This window comes from Peromyscus californicus, unplaced genomic scaffold (assembly GCF_007827085.1).
Source record: "Peromyscus californicus insignis strain IS unplaced genomic scaffold, ASM782708v3 Scaffold_9__1_contigs__length_137607984, whole genome shotgun sequence".
NCBI classification, from domain to species: Eukaryota; Metazoa; Chordata; class Mammalia; order Rodentia; family Cricetidae; genus Peromyscus; species Peromyscus californicus.
The window spans coordinates 58,998,168-59,015,380 of record NW_026294617.1 but is presented as its reverse complement, the minus strand read 5'-3'; the positions used below and the strand labels follow the sequence as shown (position 1 = coordinate 59,015,380).

At 44.2% G+C, this 17,213-nt stretch overlaps 1 protein-coding gene across 1 annotated transcript in view; it reads right to left on the bottom strand.

The window, feature by feature from the left end:
• The window catches only part of CUNH4orf45 (chromosome unknown C4orf45 homolog), a 129,321-nt gene extending 116,058 nt beyond the window's left edge, over nt 1-13,263 (bottom strand). The window contains exon 1 of the mRNA XM_052731307.1: nt 11,005-13,263. Coding sequence (XP_052587267.1) covers nt 11,005-11,065 — 61 coding nt within the window. The 5' untranslated portion in view covers nt 11,066-13,263. The remainder of the gene's footprint in view (nt 1-11,004) is intronic.
• Nucleotides 13,264-17,213: the final 3,950 nt, after the last annotated feature.

The following is a 17,213-nucleotide window of genomic DNA, read 5'->3' as shown; positions in this document are numbered from 1 at the left end:
ACTGGGAACTGGAGTTACAGATGTTTGTAAGCCTCCATGTGGGTGCTGAGAATTGAACCCGGGTCCTCTGGAAGAGCAGCCAGTGCTCTTAACCACTGAGCCATCTCTCCAGTCCCAAAGATCGTATTTTGCTTGCACATATGGGTATGCCCCAAGTTCCTCAGTGCCTCAGAGCTAGAAGAGGATGTCAGAACTGGAGTTATAGATGCTGTGAACTGCCATGTGGATGCTGGGAACTAAACCCAGGTTCACTTGAAGAGCAGCAAGTATTTTTTGTTTTGTTTTGTTTTGTTGTTTATTAGTTTACCTACGGGCTCAGCTTCTTTGAGCTAAAAAAAAAAGTATTTTACACTTTTAACATTTTGTTTTAGTTTTGATACCGCGTTTTTACACTATACGTTACATTAACATACAACCAAAGAAAGCTAGCGCTTTGAAGTTGAGAGATTTCAGCAGAAAATCAAAAGATAATTCTGCAGCTGCCACCACTGAAGAGCTGCTAGGTCAGCTCTGCTGGGTCTGAGTGACCAAAGAGTTGATTGCTCCTACTCCAGAACATATTTTTCCTATTGGACAATTGCCCTTCCTTTCGGTAAGAGTAACTCATGTCTGTGTCTTTGAATATTATATATATGTGCATATATATATATGTGTGTGTGTGTAAATGTATCTATAATGGCTGGGTGGTGGTGGCGGCGGCGGCGGCGGCGGCGGCGGCGGCGGCGGCGGCGGCGGCGCACGCCTTTAATCCCAGCACTTGGGAGGAAGAGCCAGGCAGATCTCTGTGAGTTTGAGGCCAACCTGGTCTACAGAGTGAGTTCCAGGACAGCACCAAAGCTATGCAGAGAAACCCGTCTCAAAAAAACATTTAAAAAAAAAATGTAACCATATAAATTAAAAAATCTTCAGTCTATCTGGGGCCATGGTGTTTTCTGGGCCAGGGCTGAGGGCCACGTCTGGTTCATGGCCCTACAGCCGCCAGGGTCTGGGCTGATGTCTGGGGTTCCTGTTACCACAAGGACCATGTAGATGACCCGGGTCTGGTCAGCCACCTCAGACTAGGTTAGTATCTGAGGACCACGCTGCTGCCAGGGCCTTACTGATCTGAGTGGCCCGTGTTGCCACCTGGAGTCATAGAGTCGTTCAGGCAGGGCAGCTGCCTAGGGCCATGTCTGGATCAGTGGCCCTGCAGCAGCTGAGATCTGGGGTGATGTCCACGGCTCCTGTTACACCGAGGACTCTGGAGATGCCCAGGGTCTGGTCAGCCACCTAAGACCATGTTGGTGCCTGAGGGCCATGCTGCCCAGGGGCCATACTGACCTGGGTGGCCTGTCACCGGCGCCATGGTGACTACCGGGCCGAGTTGATGCCAATGGCCATGTCTGGATCCATGGTCCCGCTGCAGCTGGGGTCTATGATGATGTCCATGGTTTGTGTTAGCACAAGGGGTCATTGGAACCATTGCTGAGCCAGCCCCGCCTTTCACTGGTCATGGGATAGCTGGCCCCGCAGGACACTACAGAGGCGAACTAGCCCTACCCATGATGGCCCCAGCCCTCACCACATGTGGGCACCTCACCTGGGCAGCACACTAGAGTTAACCCTGTGGTCAGGGATGCAGGTGAGCAGATCCAAGACCTGGAGGATGAGAGAGCAAGACAGCTTGACCCTGCCACCCCCTCGTATTCCCCCTACAGCAATCAGGAGAGAGGGTCCTACACCTTGCCTGGGAAAAACAGTAGAGCTGGCCCTGGTGATGTTGAGTGTGGGGGACCCAGATCGGAGGACTTGAGAGCAGAACTGGCCCTGTTCCTTGCTGCAGCCTGTATTGGGTGAGCTAACCGAGGCAGTGCTGGAGAGCTCACATGAGTAGTGATGATGCGAGAAAGCTGGTGGGGTGACCAACCCAGCTTCCAGAACCTGGGCTTCCAGAACCTGGGCTTCCAGAACCTGGGCTATGAGTTGGCCCACCCCAACATCTACCCTGTCTGTGAACTGTTGGAGCACGTGAAGGGGACGAACCTACAGATCCCAAACTGCAGAATCTCCATAACACAAGACAACAGGATATCCAAGAGGAGCCCCAGAGAGAGCCCATTATCAGTGGTGTAGCGGAAACCAGAGGCCTGGAGCCAGATCAATGACTCGTGGCAAGTACACTTACAAGTGAACGCTTACAAGTAAAAGTGAATGGACTAAAGGGTCAACTGTGTGACTTAATGGGACACACTGCAGCTTCCACAAGTTCTCTCTCTCTCTCTCTCTCTCTCTCTCTCTCTCTCTCTCTTTCTTCTTTTGTTCCTGTTTCTGTTTTGTCTTGCTTCTTTGTTTTGTTTGGTTTTTGGTTTTCCTTCTAAATCTGGTTTGGTTTTGGAGGGGAGCTTACAAGGGCAGAGGGCGGGTGCCAGGGGACAGGGAGATAAGAGGGACCGGAATGCATGATGTAAAACGCACAAAGAATCAATAAAAGTTAAAAAAAAATCTACAGTCTCTTTAAAAACTAACAAATAATAAATAAATAAATGGGGTTTTCAAGATCCAGTACAGGCATCCACCCCATCTTCTATGTTAATCAACTGGTATCTTTCTACCTTCAACTATGCTGGCCTAAACAATCACAACAAAATTTGTTAAGTTAAATGTTAATACTCCTTCACAAAAAAGAAGAGATAAACAGGTCATCCTGGCCAATTTTACATAAAAAATTTTAAAAAGGAGATCTTTTTATATGACTATAAAATCTCATGGTATTAAAAAACAAAAAACGTTGGGGCTGGAGAGATGGCTCAGCAGTTCAGAGCAATTGAGTGTTCTTCTAGAGGTCCTTGAGTTCAATTCCCAGTAACCACATGGTGGCTCACAACCATCTGTAATGGGATTTGATTTCCTCTTCTGATGGTCATGCAGACAGATGACTCACGTACATAAAGTACATAAATAAATAAATCTCTTTAAAAATGGAAAATATTATAAGGATAAAAGATAAAATATTTTAATAAAAAATAATTTATATATAAAGGTTAAGATGGATATATGTTACAGAATAAAAAGTAGGAAGCTTTTACAACTTATAAAGATCTGAGTCAGTTATTTAAGGTATATGGAGGATGAGACTTAATGATAATATACATGGTATTAAAGTTTCTAAGGTCTAGGATCAGCAATTACAAAAAAACTGGCTAAAATGCATGTCAAGGTTTATTTTAAAATATCTGGCTATTAAACATATTACATAATTTTAAAATATCAGCCTAGTGTAACTGGTCTCCTAGGTGCCCTGTGCTCTCTTTAACTGGGATATCACCGGCCATCCCTATTTGTTGTCATAACAGGGTCAATACAGATGTGTCCCTCTCGTCTGAATGACCAGAAGGCCTATGACTTTGGGGTCTGAGAGTGGTCTGATGTACAGTTTTTCAGACATCAACAATTCATTCACCACTTGAGTTTTCCAGTCTCTAATGAAGTTATCCCTTTGGATGGACATTTCCCAGTATGTAATGAAATTCCAGCTCCCTGGTTTCAGAACGGAACTCCCTGTTGATTGGTGAGGTCCATAGTTCTAAAGAACTCTGTGCCTCTGAAGGGACAGCCTGAGGTGCTGGTCAACTTGTCCTGGAGGCACCCACCTGGTTTGGATGAAGAAAACTGCCGAGGACCTCCTCATTGGCCATGTCTTATTGCATTGTCTACAGGAGGAAAGGTTCAACCAGACCTTTGGCTGTTAGCCACAGCCCTAGACAATGTGGTCATCTATGGGACTTTGTCATCCTTCTATGTTTGGACACAGAAACTGTGTTGACCCTCTGTATATGCTACTGACTAGAAGTCCTTCAATTCAAGAGAGCGGGGGACATGTCTACTACTTGTATCAATTGTATCCTCTCTACTTGTATAATAAGAGCCTCTGTTCATCAGAACCTTCTCTTGCTTTGGCAGCCTTCCTGTGTTATGGTTCCTGTCTGCCTCAGTGGTATGTGGTATGGTCATTTTGGACAACAGGTTTTCCTTAAAACTACATCAGGCTCTTACTAGAAAGCAGGAATTATTTAGGTCTTATTTTAGCCAGCATTTTTTCAGTGGTCACTGTTCTAGCATCTCCACCTGCTTCCACAGTGTCTTTCCCAACCAGAGCAACCTGCCCCTTTTGCTACTCAGTTTAGCAGCAAATACTCTTAACCACAGAGAGATCTCTCCAGCCCTGACAGTACTCCTGGGTCTGGTTACAAATTAACCACACTTATGTTAAGAGGCATGTCCCAAGGGGACTGGACAGAATTCTTATTTTTAATGGTCTAATATAAAGGACTTTTATCCAAGATACCTAGAAAATTCTTAAGACTCAGTGATAAGAAAGCAAAACTACCCTACACACTCTATAGGGGCCAAACTCGAATCTATGACGCCAACAAAAACAGAGACAGAAAATAAGTATGTGGAAACATGCCCAATATTCCTGACTGGTAGAGAATTAAGAATTCACACAGCAACTGCACATCTATTAGGATAGTTAAAAGTTTTAAGAGAGAGAGAGAGAGAGAGAGAGAGAGAGAGAGTCCCATGTGCTTACAATGGTACAGAGCAGCATGGATTCCCACACCCTGTGAATGGGAATGCAAAATGTAAGAGTTAATTTAGAAGATGGACCGCTGCTTTTTATAAGCCGTACTGGTTGGATTTTGTTGTTGTTATTGTTGTTTTTTGTTTTGTTTTGTTTTCCCCGGGTGTGTGCATATATTATCTGGGAAGAGGGAACTTCAGTTGAGAAACTGTTTCATCAGACTGGCCTGTAGTCAAGTCTATGGGGCATTTTCTTGATTGATGTGCGAGGGTCCAGTCCATGATAGGTGGTGGTACTGCTGGACAGGTGGTCCTCTGTTGTGTAAGGAAGTGGACTGAGCAAGCCCTGGGGAGCAAGTCAGTAAGCAGGACTCCTCCATGTCGTCTGCTTCAGTTCCTGTCTCCAGGTTCCTGCCTTGAGTTCCTGCCCTGTCTTCCCTCAGTGATGGACTGTGACCTGGGATGTGGAAGTCAAATAAACCATTTCCCTACCCTGCAGTGCCTTTGGTCACAGTGTTTATCACGACCATACAAAGCAAATTAGCATAGAAGCTAAGCACCTGACCCACCAACCAACCACATGCCTAGATATTTCTCAAATGGATTCTAAAATGTCTATCCAAAAGCATGAATGCAAATGTTTATAAAGGCTCCTGTAGACGAATTGCTAAACAATCTTACTAATAAAAACCCAGAGCCAGATATTGGGGTAAAAACAGAGAGATCAGAAAAGCAGAATGAAGCCAGCCACGTTCTCACTACTTGGAAATCCTCAGCCAAAGAAACCTACTTCCTGTATACCCACACCATATGCCTTTCTGTTCTGCCATCTCATTTCCTCTCTCCACCCAGCTACATCACTTCCTCTTTCTGCCCAGCTCTGTCACTTCCTGTCTGTCTGTACAGACCTCCAGACCTTTATGGTTAGTGCTGGGATTAAAGGTATATACCACCACACCTGGCTCTGTTCCCAGTGTGGCCTTGAACTCACAGAGATCCAGATGGATTTCTGCCTTCTGAGTGATAGGATTAAAGGAGTGTGTTACCATTGCCTGACCTCTATGTTTACTACAGTGTCTAGCTTTTTCCTCTGATCCCCAGATAAACTTTATTGGAGTACACAGATAAAATATCACCACAGGCTCCTTTCACAAGTGCCCCAGTCTGGAGGAGAGCCTTCAAAAGGTGAATGGATTAGCAAAAGGAAGGCCTGTCACATGTATTAGTCAGTGTTCTCTAGAGTCACAGAACTTAAGGGATAAATCTCTTGTTTCTGTATCCCTCTGTGTGTGTCTCTTTCTGTCTCTCTGTCTCTCTCTGTGTCTCTGTCTCTGTCTCTCTCTCTATCTGTCTATCTATCTATATATATATTTATGTTATAAAAGGAATTTATTGGAATTACGGATTGTAGTCTAGCTAATACAACAATGACTGGCTGTGAATGGAGAGTTCAAGAATCTAGCAGTTGCTCAGTACCATGAGGCTGCGTGTCTCAGCTGGTCTTCTGTATACACTGGAATCCGGAAGAAGCAGGCTTCAATGCCAGTGAAGGACCGGATGTGCTGACAAAGTGGAGGCGAGCAGACAAAGAATGAACGAACCCTTCCTTCTTCCATTGTCCTTATACAGGATTCCAGCAGACAGACGGTGTGGCCCAGATTAGAGGTGTGCCTTCTGCCTCTAGATCTGGATTAAAGGCCTGTGTCATCCCACCTCAAGAACAGGATCAAAGACCTGTTGTCTTCCTGCCTCAAGATTCAGAACACCATGTGCCCTTCATTTCCGGACTGTAGTTCATTCCAGATACGGTCTAGTTGACAACCAAGAATAGCCATCACACCATGCCATGTAATATTATTCAGCAATAAAAAAAAAAAAATCCATCATACTGTGAAAGCCCCTTCATTCATGTAATAAAAGAAAGACATGGATCTAACAACACATGTGTGAGTCCAGCTCTGGGACATCACAGAGTGGGCAAGTCTATGATACATGCTTCTGGGTGCTGTTGTTTGCTTGCTATTTTACATTTTGTTTCGTTTTCAGGCAGGGTCTTGTATTTTGTCCATTAGCTATATAAATGGACAGAGTGGTCTCAAACCCATGGGGTAAGGAGATCCTCCTACCTAACTCTGACTTAGTAGCAAAACTATAGAGTGAAAATAACAATAGTTGCCAGGAATATAAGGGCAGAAGACAAGAGATGAGTAAGTGAGGCAGGGGGATTTTTTTTAGAGAGTCGAAACCATTCTGTGTGATTCTGTGCTGTGGCTGTATTCTTAAGAGTTTGTCAAAAACCCCTAGAATTTATAACACAGAGGGACAATTTAATATATAACGATAAAAAGTGTGAGAAGGAAGATCCTAGGTAGTATTCAGACAGCGACAAAACCAAAGCATCAAAACCCTGGAATGCAGATGCAGGAAAAACTTCAGAAAAGGGGCTGCAGAATAAGAGGCGCTGACTTCAGCAGCTGGAAGTGAGGGGAGTTTGCAAGTCAGATCCTCAAGGAGCTGCAAGGGCTGGACGAACCACCCTCCGCTGGTGACGCTTTCCCCACAGGACTCCAGGTGAATAACTGACTCTGCATCCTAGGCCTGAATCAAATGGCAGTGGAGAGGAAACATTTCTCACACTCAGAGATAAGCAAAAGGAAGAGGCCAGTATGACCACGAGGAGAGGATTGCAATGAGACCCAAGATTAAAACTGATCTCGAGGACTAGAAACAGCCCCCATGTGACTCAGGGAAGAAGAGTCAGGGTAAGAAAAGAGAGGCTTCCTTCAGGCCTGAGCACCCCACACTCTCTAATTCTCTTCACATTGACCAGGCAAGGGTCTCTGCGTCAATTACCCACCATAAAGGAAGGAAGGGGGCCGCGAAATCCCTCCACTCGCTGAGGACTATTGACATTTTATAGGTGCTGGGAGAGACTTAATTTTTTGGTTTTGTTTTTTAAGTGACCCCTGGAAGGTCAAGCACATGCCAGGACAGAACCCACTCCCAGAACGAGCTGGGCAACACAAACTTGACCTGTGGGGGAAAGGAAAACAAAAGGGAAGAAATGCCAAAGTTGGGTGGGAGGAGATTAGAGGGTGAAGAGAATTGCAGGCGGGGTGATTGTGTTCAAAATGCATTGTCTAAAACTCTCAGAGAATCCATAGGAATGGCGTTAAAGGAAAACAGAGGCTTTATTACAAAGAGAGAACGAAAGGAAGCTCTTCAAAACTTCACAAGGTAGTGACGGCACAGTGGGAGGGACAGAGAAGAAGAGAGATGCAGCAGGAGCAAGCCAGCCCACCTCCGCGCCTGCCACCACTCTGCAGGGGAGGCGGGCAGAAGCCTCATGAGAAAGGTGAGCGGATGGAGAGAGACTGGCAGTTCTTCCCACAAGCCCTCATGGGCCTCAAACCCTATTGCAGGTTTTGCTAAGACCGTGACTCCTCGGGGGTGGATGTCAGTGAGGAGGAGTTCCGTTTTGTCCCTCTGTAGAACCCAGAGAGCACTGGCTGGGCACCACGTTGGAAGGGAACAATGTTTAAAACTGAACTGACGTGGGGATCTGAGAACAGAGACTAGTCACAAATCAAAGACCCTGGATGTAGCCAGCCATGAACCCAGGGTAAGAGACAGCCCTGGGAAGCAGTTATAGATTCCAAGAAAGCAAACAAGTCAGGATTGTGAGTTCAAGACCCACCTGGACTATATAGTGAGAGCCTGCCTCGAACACACTCACTTATCTTGAGCTCAATATAGACACAGATTGTCGGCTTTGCACAGGATTATCTATAGATCCATGCTTATGCAAGTTAGCATATACACATGTATTTCCTGGTTCTGCTGAAATTGTCTAAAAGAAACTGCTCTCTAATAGCAATGCTCATGCCTGGCACCTGACAAAAGAAACCAGGGCTCCTTAGAGAACACTCAGTTCCAGGAGTGGACCAGGAGGGACAGAAAGCTTAATTAACACAAGTCAACCAACCACATCCACACTGATGTACTCCAAGGTGGGCGCAGCAGACAGCAGGAAGAGCACAATGGCTAAAGCTTGAGCAACCTGCAACACAATCAATTGATTAGCATTGGAGCACAGCCCAACCAAAGAATAAGATGAATATTCATGAGTTTATAATACATGAATGAATAAGTGAAAAGATGTTGAAGAAAAGACAACTCTCTCATGCAGAGGTGTTTCAGATAGTGCGTGCAGATGTTTCAGCCTCAAGGACTAGTAGAGGCTGCACAGTAGTGGAAGGAGAGAAAAAAATGACATCACAATGGAGACACCTACCAACTTCCCCTTCAGCCGGGTAGCTATGATCAGTATCCACAGTAGAAGGCGTGTTGATAGTTTGCTCATTTGTACAACATGATGTAAATGTCAGCTTACTTCTGATTTCCCTCCTAAATACTATCATTTCAACACAAAGAAAATCCAAATTAAGAGACAGCCTACATCACACACACACAGAGAGAGAGAGAGAGAGAGAGAGAGAGAGAGAGAGAGAGAGAGAGCTGTACGTACTCTTTAAAACTGACAAGGTCTAAAAGCAGGAAGATATTCATAAATTGTCACAGCCCATTGGCTCCTGGGAGGTGGGGCAGCTAAAAGTCATGGGGTAGACTTCTGGAATAGAAAAGGACATTAGGTAACACTAGGAAATCTGAATAAAGTGCACATTTTAACTAATATTTTAGCTAATAATAATGCATTGTTGTTGACCATGAACTGTAACAAGTTACCCTGCTAGCAAGAGGTCCTTACCTGAGGAGACCTGAGGTTAAAAGCCTGTGCCTAGCATTCACAGGGCCCTGGATTCAACCCTCAGCATCAGAAAGTAGAATAATTGAGGAAGCCACCATGCCGCAGTGGGGCACACCTTTAATCCCAGCACTCGGGAGGCAGAGCCAGGTAGATCTCTGTGAGTTCGAGGCCAGCGTGGTCTACAGAGCGAGTTCCAGGACAGGCACCAAACTACACAGAGAAACCCTGTCTTGAACCCCCCCCAAATTATTATTATTATTATTATTATTATTATTATTATTATTATTAATAATGGAGGAAGCCGTGGTAGGGATATGAAAATGTCTGTAGTTCATAAATTTCCTGTAAAAACACAGACACCACTACCACCACCACCCTTTTCTAAGGACTAATTAAAAAGACTCAGCGGCAGGAGAGGTCTCAGATGCAGGAGGGAACGCCCAGAACCACTCCTCAACCCCGTCTTTCCCAGTGCTTCTGATGTAGGCGCTAAAGCCCCCAGTCTCCATGTGGATTCCTGGCTCCTTCAGAGTCACGTCCACGGCAGTCAAGAGTGTATTGGCACAGGCCCTGCCTCTCAGCTTGGTCTGTCACTTCTGGATTTACCTGGGCAGTATGAGGGTCTTGTGCCCATCCTGAGCCAGCTGTTCTGTGGAGGGAGGTGACACACTACTGGCTTAGTCTGGTCGCTGTGCTCCACCCATTGTGAAGCAAGCCAGGAGCGGAGGAAACACTGTTTTCCACAAGCTCTTAGACTGTGTAAGGTGGTTCTGTCGGTTCCAAAAGACTTACAAGACGGAGGCGGATGAGAAAGATGATAGGATGAGAGAGATGATAAGATGAGAGAGATGATAGACTCACAAGTGCTCACAGTAAACCGGCAGCGAACTGTTTCCTGCAAGGTTGTTGGATAGGCTTGTAATTTGAAAAAAATAAAATAAAGGAAATAAAATGGAAATTTGCTTCATGTTCTAAGGTCTTGACCCTATTTGTCATGTTTTATTTTTTTAGATTTGATTGTAACTGTACACACACACACAACACATACACACACTGCCCAAATCACTGAAAGAATAAAACACAATCCAACTATTTTATGAGGTTTAAAACACATCTTCTTTTAAAAAAAAAAAAAATTTGCCTTAGTGTGGTGGCACACACCTTTGATCCCAGCACTCAGGAGGCAGAAGAAGGTGGATCTCTATGAGTTCAAGGCCAGCCTGGTCTGTATAAGGAGTTCCAGGCCAGCCAGGGCTACATAGTGAGACTTTGTCTCAAAAAAAAAAAAAAAAACACAACAGAAAAAGTAGAATAATGCTTAGAATTTTAAGGCATTGAAAAGTAGCCTAATTTTGCTCAAATTCTTATCCATGAAATATGTCCAGTTTTAAAAGATGCAAGAAATCTGAATCACTAGTAGTGACCAAGACACTTTTTATAAACATCAAGCAGTTTGCCTTACATTAATCATGAATTTATGCAAATGAGACCTTCTGTTGTCAAAGTTAGCTTTGGTAGGCTGACAGCGGCTATGAAGACCTGTTGGAAGCTAGGAGGTGTCCATGCCCGGCCCAGTGTATGAGACAACAGTCCTGTGATTATTTCACTGTCAAACCCTTTATGTGAGGATGAATATGGCTTCGATCACTGAGAAAGTGAACCCACGCTCTGCTCACCTGTGATGACCATGCGCTTTCCCACCATCTCAGAGAGCGGCTCCCGGTATGATACAGCCATGCTGAGGATGCTGAGGTTTAAACCCCTTAGCTGCAATTCCTGCCTGAATGTCTTCAGAACAGAGTGCACCAGTAAGCATCAAGGATGGGGGGGTCTCTGTTCTCCCCATCTGTGACCTAGCTGGGTGGTTGCTAAGGATGCTTTATGACAGGAGGAGCAGATGTTCCTGGCATACAGGCCAGGGCTCTGTATTCCAGCGTCTAAGAGCAGACAGAACTGGAGTATACCCGAGAGCTGCATCCCACCACCACTGTTCTTCCTTGTCTGCCCACATCTAACCAGAAGAATCTTGTCCAGGAAGTCCTAGAACAGCCCAGAGGGCTCTGTCTCTGGTGTCCTTCAGCATTTCTGAAGAATGTTCTACAGGGACAAATTGGGGGTGTGCGGGGGAGAAAGAGAGAGAGATGCAAAGCCTGGTTAAACACATCTGAAAAACACTCTCCAGAAAAGAGAGAGTGGGGCTGCCCTGAGACAGCTGGACTACACAGACGGGCATGCACCAGAACGTTCACATGGGAGTGCTTCCCATTTCACTACTCAGTGCTTCCCAACAGTACGGATTCCCTTTCCCAGTGTGGACAACTGGAGCTAAATCTTGTTTCCCTGGCCCTCTGTGTTGTCCTTTCCCTTGACTCAGGCCCACATTGTACTCTTCTGTGCTGGTTCACTGTTGCAGAATCTTCTCAGAGGCCACTCCATCCTGATTACTGTGTTTAAAGGTCCTGGATCATTACAACACATCTCTCTTGAAAATACTCTGTCCTTGAAAGAACCATTGTCTGAGGCATCCAAGCTGGAAATTTCTTAGTAGAAGACAGGTGTCATTGTTCTAGAGTCGGTGGGACCTCTGCAAATGGAGCAGATAAATGAGGTGGACTGAAGTCTCATGTAATAGCTTTATTCGGAGCATCAGACAGTTTATACTCTGAGAGGTAAGAGGTGTCACCAGAGTAAAGTGTACCATCACAATCACAAGCAACAACTAGGCAACATGTTTTTCCATAGAGGCATATAAACAAATAACAATAGCCAGATTTTAAGAATAATCTGAAGTAAACTCATTCCTATCCGTTACACCTGGGAGGAGCCCAAAAACACATTCCAAGAACAATTCTGTGTTCTGAAGAAACTGAGGTTACAAGACTCTTTGTTTTCTCACAAGCACTCAGAATTCTCCTTACAGGACTCCATTCTCAGGCCATGTTCTGACAGACAGGGACTTAAAACCCATGTGTGGTGGCACACATCTATCATTACAGCATTCAGGAAGTGGATGCAGGAGGATGAGAAGTCCATGGTCATCTTTGGCTACATAGACATTCCAAGGCTAGCTTAGGTACACAAGACCCTGTCTTAAAGAAAACCAAACAAACAAAGAACCTGGGATTGAAGGGAGGACTACAGGAACCAGCTTATTTGGTGTGTCCCTGTATTTTGTTGCTGTATTGCCCAGACTGGCCTTGAACTCCTGGATTCAAGGGATCCTTCTGCCTTAGCCTCCCAAGTCACTGGGACTACAGATGCACTACTACCCATGGCTCACTTGTGGTTCTAATAATGCTGCAAAGAGAAAAAGATGGAGAAACCTAAATTAAGAGAAGTAATTACAGACCTGGTGAGATGTCGTGGAGGTAAAGAGCACTGGCTGCTGTTCCAGAGGACGCAGGTTCAATTCCCAGCACCCATGTGGCCACTCCCAAGTAACTCCAGTCCCAGGTGATCTGATGCCCTCTCTGACCTCTTGGGCACAAGGCATACACATAGCACACAGACTTACATGCAGACTAAACACCCAGACACATACAATAAGTCATTTTTTAAGAAGAAATTGTTTAACTTAAACAAAAATAAACAAACAAACAAACAAACAAACAAACAAATAAATAAATAAATAAAAAGATCATGGCTTTCACCTGGGTACCTTCCATTAAGCCATCATGGGGAAGGTAGCTTCTGCATTGACTCTAAGACTATTGCCAGTTTTATGAGATCTAGTGTTAGCGACTCTCACACCGAAATGCTGAAGGGAAGGAAACAGAGGGGAGGATGCAGGGAATTCTCCTCTTTGGGATTATTCACAGCATCAACACATGTTTAGGTTCATTTGTTGCTTATTTCAGGTTTTAAGGATTTTCCTAAAATTTCTATAAAGGAAAATATTTACATGGTTCATAAGTAAAATTCTTAAAATGAGGATTATTTTTAAAAAATCTTCTATATTTATACATGTTAATTCCATAATCTCTTCTTTTTCAGGAGCATTTCTAAAATTATAACCACAAATACATACATCTACATATATATACATATATATATATATGGATACAGAGACATATTTATAATCATTCCCATCTAAAGAAACAGTGATATGCTGAACATACTTTCTCATCTTACTTCATATTCATAGGGCATCTGCAGATCAGTCTCCTTTATACAGCATTAGGTAAAATCAGTTCCCATTTTATAGATATATGTATTTGCCATAATTCATTCCACCAGTACATTATTAATGATCAAACTATTCCTTTTTTTGTTTTTGTTACACACACAGTGCTATAATGTAGACAAAGTTTTCTGTCTCATCAGTCCCTTCCCAAATAACCACACATAGATGTCTTATTAATTATAAATGCTCAGTCAATAGCTTAGGCTTGTTACTAACTAGCTCTTACAACTTAAATTAACCCATAATTCTTGTCTACGCTCTACCATGTGGTGGTACCTTTTTTTCAGCATGGCATGTTCATCTTCTGCTTCCTCTGCATCTGGCTGGTGATCCTGTCTCCACCCTTCTTCTTCCCAGGGTCTTCTCTGTGCTAAAAATCCTGCCTAGCTATTGGCCATTTAGCTTTTTATTAAACCAATCCAAGTGACAAATCTCCACAGTACAAAAGGATTATTCCACAGCACTATAAAATACAATTCCTGCCTACATCTGCAGCTATTTTGCAAACATCTTTAGGCTAGATTCTGGAAGTGATATTGCTGGTCTAAGGGGAAAGGCAGATAGACCTTTCCTGCCCCGCCCCATGATGGCTGTATCATTTTGAATTCCACCCACAGCTACTGAGGATACCTCTTTGGCTATTCCAATCACCTGGTCACAGAATGTGCTGTTCACGTTGGGTTTTATCTGTAGACAGATAAGAGAGAGTGACAGTAATTTGCGTTTGTCTTGTGGCTAGGGTGATGTGACATCCTTTCGAATGCAGACTGGAAATTAAACCCAGGGCCTTGCCCATGGTAGTTAAGTACTCTATTACTGAACTACACCTCCGCCCCAGTACTATCTATGAATCATTTAGTCAAACCTCTTGTTGTATTATTTTCATTCAGGTCAGCTTTTTTATGTCCTACTTTTTAAAAGAATGAGCTAATATTCTAAAGAGACACACAAGTTTAGGGGAAACAGTGGGGAGGGAAACAAATGAGAACAAAATATAAGGGCACACATGAAGGTGTCATGACAAAAACCCAGTGCTTTGAACGCTAACCTGAAATGTTAATTTAAAGACTAAATCACTGACAAAAAATGTAATAATAAAATATTAATGATGAAATATTCATGTAAGAATGACTATAAAATAAAATAATGGCAATGGTGGTTACAGCGATACGTGAATAAACTCCTAATTTTGCTCCCTGAGTCATGGGAGCAGGACTGTACCCTTCCCCAGAGTAGGACTGTGCATGAGACCTACATGCAGAGAGGTAGGATTTCTTTGAATAGGTGATATCTCAGCTGCTTTGAAGAATGACCAGGAGCCAGGAGAAGGTGTGACTGGGAAGTCGTTTGGGGGAACAACTTGAACCAAAGTCTAGAGAGGAGAAATGGTCAACAGTACAGTGCACAGCAAAAATGCAAGTTCACTCTTGCTACAGTCATGTTAGTCCTCTTTCTGTCTGTAACCGAGGGGATTAACTTAAGAGGAACGTTTGTTTCAGAGGTTGGGTCCATGGTTTGTAGGTTCCGTGGCTGTGGGGCTGATCATGAGGCAGCATATCCTCACAGGGAGCACATATACCACGGCACAAAGCTGCTTATCTCATGGCAGCCCGGAAGCAAAACAAGAAGAATAGTGATGTTTCGTTTGTGATCTAACAAATAAAGCTTGCCTGGAGATCAGAGTGTGGAGCTTAGCCCCTAGTTAGCCACAGAGGCCAGGCAGTGGTGACACACACCTTTAATTCCAGCACTAGGGAGGTGGAGACAGGAAATGATATGGCTGGGCCGAGAGAGGATTATAAGGCAGGAGGAGACAGGAGCTTGGTCCCCTTTTGGCTGAGGATTTCGTAGAGGTAAGAACTAGTGGCTGGCTGCTCTGTTTCTCTGATCTTTCAGCTTGCACCCTGACATTTGACTCCGGGCTTTTATTGAGACCAATTAGGATTCATGTTACAAAGAAGAGGGGCCAGGACCCGAGGTTATCTCCTGAGACATGTCACCAGTGACTTCTCTCCCAATAGGTTCCATTTACTAAAGATTCCAGCACTTCCCAGTAGCTCATATTCTAGTCAACCAAGACTTCAGCATATAAGAAAGCATCCTAACTGTAGCAGAGAGTAAGCTGGATGATGAGGCGGGAAGGACTCCATGAGCCCCACAACCTGCTGTAGTTAGAAGCACCTGTGGAAGGTATCTGCTTAAGATCATAGGCCAGGTCTGTCTTGGGTTGAAATTAGAATCACTTGACTGGAGTACAGCTTGATGAAGAAGGCATGGAGTCCCAGCACCCACAGGCAGGTGCTGACTTTGATGAGTATAGGTGTTCAGGCAGGGGCCCTGAACACAGTTTGGACTCATCCTTGGATAGAAGCTGGAAATGGCCTTGTCAACAGGTCTGTCCTTATCAGAAGCTAGGAATGCCTGAAGGGAGTTTATTACTGCTCTTCCCCTGAATGAGCACCCCTGTCTGGAAACTGTATGTGAGGGACACGGTCAAAATAGAGAGGCACCTGGACAAACCAATGCATACTGCACCCCCGTTTCTGTTGTAAGTCCTATAAAAATTTCAATGGCACTCTGCTTTGGGACCTCTGCCTGCTATTCAGGAACTCTGCCTTCTTTCTTTTCGGCTCCCACCTACCATCTTATAAAACTCCTTTCTAAACTCACTCTCCTGTTGTCAATGAAATTTGTTCTTAAAAGTCATGAGGTAAGAGACCTAGAAGCCACTGACTTGGAATTGCCCTGGAGGCTGTTGATTTATCTAGGACCCCAGCACCCCAAGTTATGCTCATCTGAGGTGGGAGAGAAAGCCTCCATTGTACTCAAGTATCCCCACTTTCCTGAATCAGTATGGCCCAGAAGGGTGAAGTGCCTGATCCAAGTAAGGAGTGATGGGAAGGGAAGACGGGAAGGGAAGGAACGCTTGTGAATCACACACTGAGTGGTGGTTGTGAAGACCATGACTGACTGACCTCAGTTTTCCAGCTTGGTTGAGTAAGACAGAGAAAACAAAGAATGAAATGAAAGCCCACGGGCTGGAGAGATGGCTCAGCAGTTAAGAGCACTGGCTGTTCTTACAGAGGTCCTGAGTTCAATTCCCAGCAACCACATGGTAGATCCCAACCATCTGTAATGAGAACTGGTGCCCTCTTCTGGTATGCAGGCAGAACACTGTATACAAAATAAATAAATCTTAAAAAAAAAGAAAGAAAGAAATGAAAGCCCACAAAGTGACAGTACTAGTGATAAAGAGATAATATCAACTAGGTATAGATTTGTATATGCTGCACAACAGGTTAATAGAGCTGTTAAGAAACCCTAACTTCTCATAAAACATTGACAGTATAAAACATTGACAGTTATTGGACTCATTGTAGGGAACCAAAGATGACCTCTTTGGCTTCCAAGTCCATTTCTATGAAAGAAATCGCTGTGGTCAACGAATCAATACAAACTTGGGTTTGCTGCGCCATGTGAATGAAATCTTCCCACTTGCTTTGGTAATTTAATAGTTACTTCAGAGATCATAATCACTTCAGCAGCAATAACTGTAGAGGCCAACATGGTGTCCCTGCAAAAACATCCCGCTGCAGTGCATAGGAAAGACCCAAGTTATACATTTTTGTAATCGGAAAATTTACGAATACAGCAATAAGAAATAGCTACAGGTGAATACCGGCCAAATTTGCTATAATTACA